The sequence below is a fragment of the Gekko japonicus genome, unplaced genomic scaffold (genome assembly GCF_001447785.1).
Source record: "Gekko japonicus isolate JY-2015 unplaced genomic scaffold, Gekko_japonicus_V1.1 scaffold2595, whole genome shotgun sequence".
Classification (NCBI taxonomy): Eukaryota; Metazoa; Chordata; class Lepidosauria; order Squamata; family Gekkonidae; genus Gekko; species Gekko japonicus.
In genome coordinates, this window is record NW_015165320.1 from 224,954 (window position 1) to 237,012 (window position 12,059).

At 41.6% G+C, this 12,059-nt stretch overlaps 1 protein-coding gene across 1 annotated transcript in view; it reads right to left on the minus strand.

Annotated features, from left to right (window-relative positions):
• LOC107109814 (TBC domain-containing protein kinase-like protein) overlaps positions 1-11,086 on the minus strand; it is a 45,510-nt gene extending 34,424 nt beyond the window's left edge. Inside the window, exons 1-2 of the mRNA XM_015410518.1 lie at positions 11,074-11,086; positions 7,875-8,050 (exon numbers count right to left, since the gene is read on the minus strand). Coding sequence (XP_015266004.1) covers positions 7,875-8,050; positions 11,074-11,086 — 189 coding nt within the window. The remainder of the gene's footprint in view (positions 1-7,874; positions 8,051-11,073) is intronic.
• Positions 11,087-12,059: the final 973 nt, after the last annotated feature.

Here is a 12,059-nt window from a genome sequence, read left to right on the forward strand (position 1 = left end):
TTCTAATATCTTACCATTGATGCCTGAAGCAGATCCCTGCAGAGGCCATTTCAAAAGGTTTTTGGGGGAATTCAGCCGTCCCTGAAGGGATTTTTTTTAGTTTTTGGATTTTTCTACAAACCCAGGAAGTTTACTGACTATGTAGGAAAAGCTGTTGGGGGAGAGTGAGCCTCCTGTTGGTGGAAATAAGTATCCGCACAGGAAAAAAACCTCTGGCTAATAGAATAAGGATATGGAGTAGAAGTCCATCAGTGGTATTAGCCACAAGGTATAGATAGGAACTCTAGGTATGGGGCAAGTGATGCTCTGTATTCTTGGTGCTTGGGGGAGGGGCAACAGTGGGAGGGCTTTTAGTGTCCTGGCCTCACTGGTGGACCTCCTGATGGCACCTGGTATTTTTCGCCACTGTGTGACAGTGTGTTGGACTGGATGGGCCATTGCCCTGATCCCACATTGGCTTCTCTTATGTTATTATATATGATAAGAGTAACTGGATGCTCAATGTGTTTGCACATTACACTGGAAAACTCTGCTCAACTCATAGGTAGCCCTGTTGCAAAGTCTCACTTGCCATTCTTAGCAAGAGAAAGGCAGCCACCTCTCTTCAGTGCTGCAGCACAGCATTTTCAGTTGCAAAAATTCACAGTAGCCTAGCCATATCTATACACACATCCCACATAGGTTGTTAAAAAGGAGCTGTAAGCGGAACGCAGCAAACCAAGGAGACTGAAACAAAACAAATAACCTTAAGCCAATTTGTGACCAGCCTCTTCACTTTAGAAGAAGAAGAGATTGGATTTATACCCCGCCCTTCACTACCCAGAGGTGTCTCAGAGCAGCTTACAAACTCCTTTCCCTTCCCCTCCCCACAACAGACACCCTGTGAGGTCGGTGGGGCTGAGAGAGCTCTGACAGAAACTGCTCTTTTTCAAGAACAGCTGTCTTTCCCACCTAAAAAAGATGCAGCATACTAGTTTTACGGCTTGCCCAAGGTCATCCAGCCAGGTGCAAGTGGAGGAGTGGGGAATCAAACCCGGTTCTCCCAGATTAGAATCCGCACACTTAACCACTACACCAAACTGGCTCTCACACCAAACTGGCTCTCTTTAATGGGTATTATTTCTTTAGGAGCAAATAACCACTCTATAGTATGTCATAGTAAAAGGGAGGAAAGATAGCATTTCCTCTTAGTGCTTTCCTTCCTCTGTAATGCTGACAGCAACAAGGCTTATATCTATCCAATGGGCTGTCCCAAGTGAATGATCCTTTTCTACTAGATATTTCCATTTTTTAAAAAGATGCAGCATACTAGTTTTAAGGTAGTTTCTTTCCTGGAGCATGAAATAAAACTGTAACACTCTGGAAACAACATCATATTGCCCTGTACTTCAATGCCAAACGATCTGTTTTTACCAGCTGTCTTTCCCACCTAAAATCAGTGCTCTCACTCAAATATATAAGGGGAAATGAAACTGTGCTGTAGCTACTAGAGCACATCTAACACCATTCCAGGAGCATTACCTTGTCCCTGACAGATAATTATCAAATATAGATGCTTCAGGAACACCACAGAATTAACAGAATGGTGCCATGGCTCAATGTTAGAGAATATGCTTTGAATGCAGAAGATTCCAGGTTCAATCCCAGGCATCTCCAGTTAAAAGGATCAGGTAGTTGGGCAGGATTACCAACTGGCATGGAGAAAAATCTCCTGTCTGTTTAACAGAGGCAAAGAAAACAAGAATAGATACACCAGTAGGCAGAAAAAAATATAAATCTTATCTTACTGCTCAAGGTGGAAAGTGAATAATGTTGGAAACGATCCCTTGATGAAGCAAACTGCGAAACACATAGGGATCTACAAGTACTAAATAAATATTTTTTCACCTTGCACCTGCTTTTCCTACGTTTTTCTGCTGAACAGAGGCATAATGTGTGGAAATGGGCAGCTGAAACATTTCATGGCACAGAGGCAAATAACATCACCTGGTAACTAACATCCCATTAAATTTCTATTAAAGGGGCAGGACATTTTGTCTCCAGGCTGCTGGCACCCCTGGTAGTAGGTGATGGGAAAATCCTCTATCCAAGAACCTCTGCCAGTTAGAACAGACAATGCTGGTTGACCAATGGTCTGAATCAGTACAAAGCCGTTTCATGTATATATGCAGTATTTTATTCCATGTTTCAGAACATACTCTAGGTCTTTAATGCACTGGGTCGAACCAAACTAGGGAAAAGCAGTCTCCTAAAAGATAGTCTCCTAAAGTGTTATCAACTATTTATCTGGCTTCCAACCCAAAGGTAGGACATGTGAGGAAGGAAAAGTGGACTTGTGGACTAAAATATCAAGTTGACTTGTTTACAGTCTACTTTGAGGATTTGGGGTGTGGTGCTGGCCCATCATCCCCTTTACAGAGGTCCCTGCCACACGGCAGGAAAAAAACGGGCCAAAGTGCGGCTTTTAAAAGCCGCACCAAAATAGAGACGCCGCGGCGGGATCCCACAGATCCCCTGAGCCGCGGCGCCGTTGCTCCCCGGCATGATCAGATGCCGGGGAAGAAGAGATGATCGGAAGGGGGAGGCTGCCGAACTGCGCATGTCTGAGCATGCGCAGTTCGGCTGGGGATGCGCCGGCGATCCCACGGCCGGCATTGATGCGGCCTTTAGGAAAGAACCACCTCGGTAGGTGGTTCTTTTTTGCTGCGGGGTTTTGGGCGGAAGGGGTGGATCGGGAACAGGCGCGCAATGCTTCCCAGATGTTGCGGTGGGATCGCGCCCGTTTGCTGCGGCCCCGATCCGTCCCTCTCCCGGCCCAAAACCTCTCGTGTGACCGGGGCCAGAGTGTACCTATTGCAAAGGTAATCTTTGACCTAAACCCTGGTATGAAATAGTTGATGTTTTTCTGGATTGTTTCCCATAACATCATGAAATCCTTAAACCGAAAAAAAAATGTATTGGAAATCAGCTCCATTTTGGTTTGTTCGCATATATTCAACAACAAACTTTACCAGTGAAGTTAGTTTCAGAAGACAGCCATTTTGGTCTGCAGTAGAACAGCTAGATTCAGGTCCAGTGGCACCTTAGAGACGGAAAAGATTTTTGAAATATGAGCTTTTGAGAGTCAAAGCTCCCTTCGTCAGATCTGATAAAGGGAGCTTTGACTTTTGAAGGCTCATACCCCGAAAATCTTGTTGTTCTCTAAGGTGCTACTGGATTCGAATCCAGCTGTGCTACTGCAGACCAACACAGCTACACAGCAGACCAACACATAGCTTTGGTGAGGGCGCAATTGTCTCCATGGCTCTGAACCTCCCAACAGAAAAAGTACATTTATTGTTCTCTGCAAGTAAGTTTTGCAATAGTAAACCGATAAGCCGCAAGGGGCTTTGGTGCCTCAGTTATTTCCCACTTCAGAAATAACGAAGCCTCTTCAGGCGCTCTTTGCGAGGTACGGCATGTGCTTGGAGAGGGAAAAGCACAAAAAGGCAAAACAGAAGAGAGTCCCATTGCTGCAACAGTATTTATTTTTCCTTTGTACAACATACCATCAACATTTGCTTTGCTCTGTGATAATGGCCTTCAGGAGTTTACTTTAGGAAGCGATCAGCATGCTGAGGGGAAACACTGCACATGGCATGAAAAGAATTACAATTTGTAAATAAGACATCCAATGTCAAGCTGGCATAATTTGGACTCTGCTGGGGCGGGAAGGGAATTGTGGAGCACCAAAGGAGTTATGTTGATAAAACTCCTACTTGGCACGGAAACTGCAAGCTTCTTCTCTAGGCAATGTCTGTTGTTGGGCTTGTTTATCAATTCCGTGCATTTCTGCAGCTATTGGGAACTCTCGCAGGGCACGCAATAATTGCTTAAAAGAAGAAAAACTTTAATGGAATGTTCAGTTGTTTTTTTTATCACCATATATTTAAAATATGAATATTGGGGCTTTAGAGATAACATACTCCCAGTTCTTAAAATGAGTAGATTTGGCCTTCATAAAGAAGGTGCAAAACAGTAGTTATGCAAAGAACCAAATGAGTTTTTTTTAAAAAACTAACCCAAAATACTGAGCACAGAAAGGGAGTCTCAAAATCCCAATGAGATTGGACCAATCTTTCACGTAGCCTAATGTGTTGTAGAAGTGATTCTGAATTTTTGCATTATTACATTCTCCCCCCCCCGCCCCCCCAATATTTTAACATGCACTTCTCAGGGAAGCCATCTCTTTTTTTTTACAGTTAAGACTTTTTTTAGGTTCATTACCAATACCAATGCAGCAGAACAGGAAGGGAATGTCACGTTATGACCAAGCAACTGTATTTCTCATACTTGCTCCCTGCTTGATAATGCAAATCCGCACAACATTTTTAACCTTCACGGTGGTGCTTTGCCCAGTTCAAGGAACTGCTGAAGGCTCCTTGCGCCAAAGAAAGTGCTGCTGTTAGTGTAACTGATCTGCAAGATCCCCATTGACTTCAATGGACTTAGAAGGGCATGACTCTGCTTAGCATAGCACTGCAAGGCTTGTCGAAAGCTTTGAACAGTTTCCAAACAAAGAAGAGAACAAACAATTTTAGCATATTCTAATGCTGGCCTAGATAATGCTCCAACCCAGTATCACAGAAGCAAGCTTTTCTCAAAGTACATTTTCATTGGTAAATGAAGACAAAACAGGGATATATTATGCATTTATTTAGATCATTATATCCCACTTTTCTCCTCAATGGTGTCAAGGGACCCCAAACCAGGATCCATTGAAAGGGGGCACGTCAAGCAAGACAAAGCCAAAAAGGCTGAAGAGTGAGTCCTCACATCCCAGAGTAGTGTCACCACTAGCCCCTTTTCACTAGCCAGACAGCCAGAGGCCAAGGGACAAAGCCTCCAGCGGTCCTGGGACTAAGATCAAGAAAGCCACCCTTGCAAGGTAGGACAGTTACAAGGCAAGTTTCACAAAACAATCTGGTAGCTGTACCCAATGAGGGCTAAACGAATGGATTCAGATTGAAGCCTCCTGAGTTCAAGAACTCCACAAAATATAAGTGATTTATTTTAAAACTGTGCAGAAATAGAGCAGTGAACAGTGAGGATAACAACAGCAAAGTGATAAATCTAAACTAAGCACATTTACAAGCATTGGTTCAAGATCCAGATGTTACCAAACAGACTGAGTCCAACAGTGGTCCAAAGTCCTAGACAAGGTTTCCCATCAGTAAGACCCACACAAAACAAGAAGTGTCACAAAGTCAGATGTAATCCAAACATAAGGCAAAACTGGAATGAAAAATATTTCCTTTATGCCCAATGACCTGCGTTGTCCTGATTCTAGTTAACCAATGAAATAAATAGCAGATGGTGTCATTTGACCAGTTAGGTATGTGGCTAATCAAATGATCTGACCAATCAGATGGGTCTGTCAATTAACCCAAACACCCTGCAGCTGCGTTGGGTCCAACTGAACAAACACCTTCTCCCACCCATTAACTCAGGGGCTAATGAGATGGAATGCGCCCTCCTAGATTCTTATGTTCTTGAAGCTACCAGGACTAAAGGTGCGACTGGTACCTGGGTTACCTCCCATCTCCCTTATGTGAGTCTTTGAAGCTTTCCAGAGAAAGAAACTTCTATCTTTTCTAGGCCTCAGCCTGAACAACTGTTCGAGCTGAACAAGAAACTGCTTAAAGAGACCAGCTTCTTGGCCAATGGGGACCCAAAGTAGCTCACAACATCATTCTTTCTCTTCTGTTTTTATCCTCAGAACAACCACTCTGTGGAGTAAATTAAGCTGAGAAACGGTACGACTAGTCCAGGGTCACCCACTACACTGCCAAGGCAGAGCCTAGTCTTACACTATAACTTATATGCTAACATGGTTTGCCAGAATGTGGCTAATGTAAACCTAACATAGTAGAGATCACAAGCAAGCAAAAGTCAAGTCTTTAAATAAACACATTGCACAAATTCCAAGGGAGGGGAAATTGCATTTTTTTTTTGCTATTTGTTTGGGGGGGTTTTGTTATTTTTTTTTCTCACTGTAGAGGAGGGATTACTCAAGAGTTCTGTGGCTAGGCCTTAATAATCTCTGTTACAGAAATGAAAGGACATGCTCTACAGAAGTGGGAGGAGAATGGGAAGCAGGGAGAAGCCCTGGCACAAGATGAAATGCTTCCACTGGCACATTCTTCTGAGCAATTTGAGGATCAAACTGGTACATGACCATAAATAAGGTCACATGGCTATCAAACCATGGAACAATTTCAAGTTCAAAATGCTTTGGGAGGGGGGGAGACAAGGAAGGTAGCAAAAGGAACTATTTCCTAGGGCAGCCAATGTTCACCCACTAAAACAGCCCATTCAGAGATATGTGTCAGCCTCCAAACCAAAACTATCTAGACAGTCAGTGAATGTAAAACAAGTATCAAAACGTGTAATGGCTTTGTTGTTAAATGGACATAAATTTAAAAAGCGGCTTTCGTATGAATACACACACACAATATCTCACTTACAAAACCCCACTGAACTAATTTAAATTCACTTTTCCTTGTGCTATAAGAAAGCATAACATTAATCTTCCCTCTTGCCTGGAAAAACTCACAACCTGGAATGAGTGTTGAAAAGCAGGGCTCACTGCAGGGGAAAAGTAACGAATGAATCAGGCTGTGCTACGTTTATGTGAACTCAGTATCTGCCTGGCCACCAATTTTAAGACTTCTTTTTTATATAGGATGCAGAAAAAGCGGTTATGAAGACACAGCATTTGAATAAACCTGGTACAGCCAGCTCATCAGTTACTTTCTCTCTGTGGTGGTGAGAAGAAGCTTGTGACAGGAATTCTAACCCAACTCCCGCTTTGTCTGCATTCATCAGGCAAAGCAGATAATACTCTTTACTGTTTTAATTCCACACTCCTTTTTATACACTTTTTATGAACTTAGGTGGCTACATTATTGAGCTGGCCCTGCTAAACAGGCTCCAAGGCAAGTCTCTCCAACCTTTTCTTTAATGAGAGTTACTTATGAGTATTGACAAATATCCCAAGCTACTTCCCTCTCCATGGTATATCATTACTGAAGCTTATCCTGTCCTAGAAAAAGGACATGCACTAGGAAAAACACCAGATATGAAGCTATCAGCTAAGCAGCACAAAGCAAAACCCTATGAAATAAAGCCTGAAAAAAACAAAACAAAAATAACCCCAATAAAAGCCTAGAGCTGATCTTGTGATCTTTCCCTGGGTTGTCTAGGTGTTGCAAAATCTTCTTTGCAGCATCTGGCCACCTACTTGTAGCTCACAAGCTACCTGTTGGGAGATCCCTGCTCTAAGCTATGCCCCTCCCAATAGCAACACACAACCTACTTGGAATACATTTGTAAGGCTCAAACTTCCTGTTGCCATGCCACTGTTACAAATTGTTCTAGCCCTTTTCTAGAAAAAGGTTTATTCATTCTTTCATATTCAAGATTGTATTTCCTATCAAAATTCCTGAAAGCCAAAAACCTACCCTCCGCTTTAAAGCTCTTCTTTCCGAAATCACACTTATACACGGACTACTTAGTAAAATGCAAGCAAGTTGTATAACCATGAATGATAACAATTCTTAAAGATTGTTATACATGGAAATGCACAAAACTGATGCCTAATTGATGTAATGACGGCTATGATGACACATGAAAGGTAAGCTTCTGAATTTTGTTCTTTTGATTTTTTAAAAATGTATCCTACTTAGAACACTCTGCCATTCCAGCAGAAAATCTCACATATACAAACCCACTCCCAGTTCAAATTATCAAAATAGATTAGAACAATCAGACTATGTTAAACCTTATTATCTTATCAAATTGGAATAAAACATGAAGGTAAAAAAAAATCTCACCAGATCACTTCTGGGTGCATCTTGATAGTCTGATGACAGACAGGACATTAAACTTCTGGGACAGTTGATCTCATTTGCTTGCTTAGGATGCTGGGCATATTGTCTGTATGTAGCACTCTTAGGGGTCCAGCAAAAGAGGTTAATTGATTCACGGACACATCGTTCAATGTCAATTTCTGGGGTGGTGGTGGGGAGCAAAGAAAGATATGGACATAGGTGAAATCATAACAAAAAAGGCAGATGATAAAACAACTGCTTTGATTCAAAGAACTGCAAATAGAATTTGCACAACAAATTTTTTTTTATCAATCAGATGTTCATTAGACTTTTTAATCTTATAACTACCAAAACATTATCTTAAGAAAGAAAAGACAGGGAGGGAGAGAGAGACTGCAAATCTAGATGGCTGGGGACAATGCAAATGGAACACGGAATAATGGGAAGGGGAGGGAGGAAAAGGAAACGGTGGCTGGCAGTTAAAAAGATGATGCAAGATAACATCTTAAACTGATCCACAAATTCAGACCAAATGCTGAGTTATTTCATTTTTGCTTCTTGCCTACTAAAAACCACCCTTCCTCCACGTCAAATTGAAAAAGTTCTTCAGCCTACATTTCAGTGTCAGATTTGACACACTGGGGCATAGTGGGAAGGGGTTGTACTAGCCTTGTGCAATATTTTGCAAGAAAAGTTTAAGAATTTGTTCAAAATTATTTGTGTGCGGGGAGGTTACTCTCTTCAGTGGGGGGGGGAGTGTTAACTCTCATCAGAGTTGCACCACATGCCATTGAAAGGGTGTCAGGAGCTAAAGTGGGAGGCAGAAAATTGAAGGGGAAATCTGTCCCATGAACTATATCCTGGTCATGGTTCCTTGGATCCAACACAGTCTCTCAGTTTAGCTACCACACAATGGTATAATGATTTCATTTTATTTTTTAAACACACCAGGAAGCCTTGCAGATAACTCAGGTTGCAATCTAGACAGACGGCAGGAAGCTACTTATTCCCACTACTAATATTCAACCCAAATGGAAATTCAAAGTGGTAATTACTGCATAGTCACAAGTCACATCATACAGCAAATTCATATTTCAGAAAGCAAAATGTCATTATGGTGTGTAGGCTGCCTGCATCTGTAATCAAAGCAGAATGTTGCAAAACTGGGCCAACTATGTCTTGGTTTTGTGTGTGATCAGCTGAACACTTGGACTGGAAGTGCAAACAATGTGACACAACCTGAATGTCAGGCAAGGCATCCATCACCATGATGTGTGGTCTAAGCCCAGTACATTGTTTGTCATGGTTACGGTTGCTAAAGGAAACTGGCAGATTAACCAAAAGCAAGTAGAGAAATAGAAATCTGCGAATCTGAAGATTATGTGGCCGGTTGCATTTGGTAAAGCTGTATAATTAGCACTGAAATACTAGAAACTGTAACAATATGAAGCAATGGATATCAGCATGTCGATTCTCAACTGCCAGGTCAGATCACTAGGTCATCTAGTACCCAAATTCATGCATGACTGTGAAGCTTCAAAGACTCAGGGTACTATTAAAATGTTTGGGGAGATTGCTGGCGACTCACACCCTTTAACATTTTGAACTAAAAAGAATGAGGAATTTCAGACAGACCATATAATCCAGAAGAGGAACAGTTCCCCAAACAGTTTCTGGTCTGTCATTTCAAACAGAACCGTTTTAGAACCGGTTCCCTACCAGAATATATTTATAATTTCACATACAAACACTTCTGTCCCGTTTAGGAAGTGGGGCTGAAGTGTTTTACCTGTCAACCGCTTCAAAGTAGTCTTCAGTTTCCTCTCCTGGTTCCGATGTGTTTTTTCCCACCGGTTTTCACCCGCGTGGGTGATCTCCGGCTTTTTTTAAAAAAACATTTGCTTTATAGCGCTATAACAGAACAGCAGTATATCAACGCCATTGGAATGCCTGGAGTGTTTTGTTATAGTGCTATAGCGTTATAGCGCTCTAAAGCGAACGTTTAAAAAAAAATCCGGAGATTGCCTGCGTGGGCGAAAAACAGTGGGGGGAAAGCGGTGGAGTCTGAAATGGCAAACCACTTCAGATCCAGCTCTTTACCAGAAGGGGAAAGCCATGTGTGAAATGGCAGCCCTATACCGGTTTACTCCATGACGGATCAAAAACGGCTTCAAAACGGGTTAAAAAGGGTAATGTGAAATTCCTCAATATCTTGAACATCTACCAGGTAGGGGCACTCTAACTCAATAATCCCATTCTACTTAATAAATCCAATCATTATAGATGCAGAGGCACAATTCCTCTTTGAGGGACTAGGAATTCTTCAGAATTAAAACATAGTTTTGGCTTCAGTGAAGCAGGGGAGAATGGAAACACTTAGTTCCTCTTCTGATGTTACTGACCAGTATTGCAGCATCAGTTCTAGCTTTTTAAAATGGATGTGTGATTTCTGCTGTACAAAGCTGTATAATTATGTAGAAAGGTTTTAAAAAACCCTACACCCTGCATTCACAATTCCCTCTTCTCTCAAATTACTGCTATTTTTTTCCTGGAAAACTTCTACAAACTACTCATAAAAATCAGAACACGTCTGGTTAATAAATCTATTTCCTGTATGTTCAATGAGCTGGAGAAACAAATCTGTTACCCAGCACTGGCAATTTGGTAGCGGTATTTTCCAACACGGAGCCAATAATTAATCTCCTTGACTTGAGAAAATCTCTTCTGCACAGGTGGAGAGAGCCAAGTCGCTCCTGCCTTGAGTGTAACTCCACATTACAACTCACAGTGTTAACAGCATATGCTTAAAAGCCTTGTCAACCATGATTGATAAGCAGACAAAAGTCAAGACTCTGCATTTTAAGGGTATAACAGGACACAGAAAATGCAGAGTTCAGACAACCTGCAGATGACGAGGGAGATGGCCTGATCACAAAGCTGGTCATGAGGAGAAAAGAAAATCTGAATATGTGATTGCTGCCTAAAATCTTATAATGGAAAGCAAAGTTATGTATTAGATACAAATCCAGTAGCACCTTAGAGGACAGCAAGATTTCTGGGGTATCACGAAAGTTCACCCCTCCCCCAGTCTTGTTGGTCAATAAGGTGTTACTGGACTCAAATCGAGCTGTTCTACTGCAGACCAACACGGCTACCCTCTAAAAATTATGTGTTTGACAGAACATATTGCTTATGCACATACCTTTGTGTACCATTTAACCCATCCCAGAAACTTGTTCTTTTTGAACAAACTTGCATGCCAAGATAAACCGCTGGCCACTTTCCAAAACAATGAATGTTAATAACATTGGCCTGACCTCTCTGTCCCACAGCATTCTATTTACTATTGCCCACAGCTAGCCTCAGGCATGCAAACAACCCTCCCCAGTCCGGGGAAAAATGCAACAGGACCGGAAGAGGTCAGACGCTGGAGAAGTCACACACACGGCCCTCGGAGCCCCTTCTTTTTTGCACAGTTTTGCCTATGAAGGTGTATTTTGATGCTTTCAACTTTGTCTGAGTTTTCTCAGTTATTTAAAAGATTAGATTTGATTCCTCTCCACACCTCAAATCAAGGCACTTTCAGTTCATGAAGTCCTGTTTTGCCTGAAGTCTTTTATACTTTCTAGCTGATGAACACATCTTAGAAGAATGCAGACAGGCAACTGTGCTGAAGACCCGTCTTTTGGATGGGGGACTCAGTGCTGCAGGATCTGCTCAGGCTTCTCACAGAGAGCACGGTACTATGGGAATCTGAGGGAAAGTTTGTGATTTTTAGTTACTGGGGGAAAGTAACACATAATGCTGGAAATGTCAACAACATGAAAGGACATTTTACCATATATGTAATAATGTAATAAGGATAAACTGGATACAAATACATTTAATTATGCATAAGATTTTAAAGACTGATATACAAATGAAACCATAGGTGTTTTTGTTGGGATTAATGGATAAACAACTCGAGAAAACGAACAGAACTTTGTTTTTGTACATGACAACAGCAGCAAGACTGTTATATACTCAAAACTGGGAAACTGCATGTATACCTACAATAAAGGAATGGATGATCAAGATGACAGAACTCGCAAAGATAGCAAAACTTATGTCTTTGTTAAAAGATAATACTTAAAAGTAGGTATTAAATCAACTCTATTTTTGTTTCTTTTTTCTTCGTTTTTATAAAGC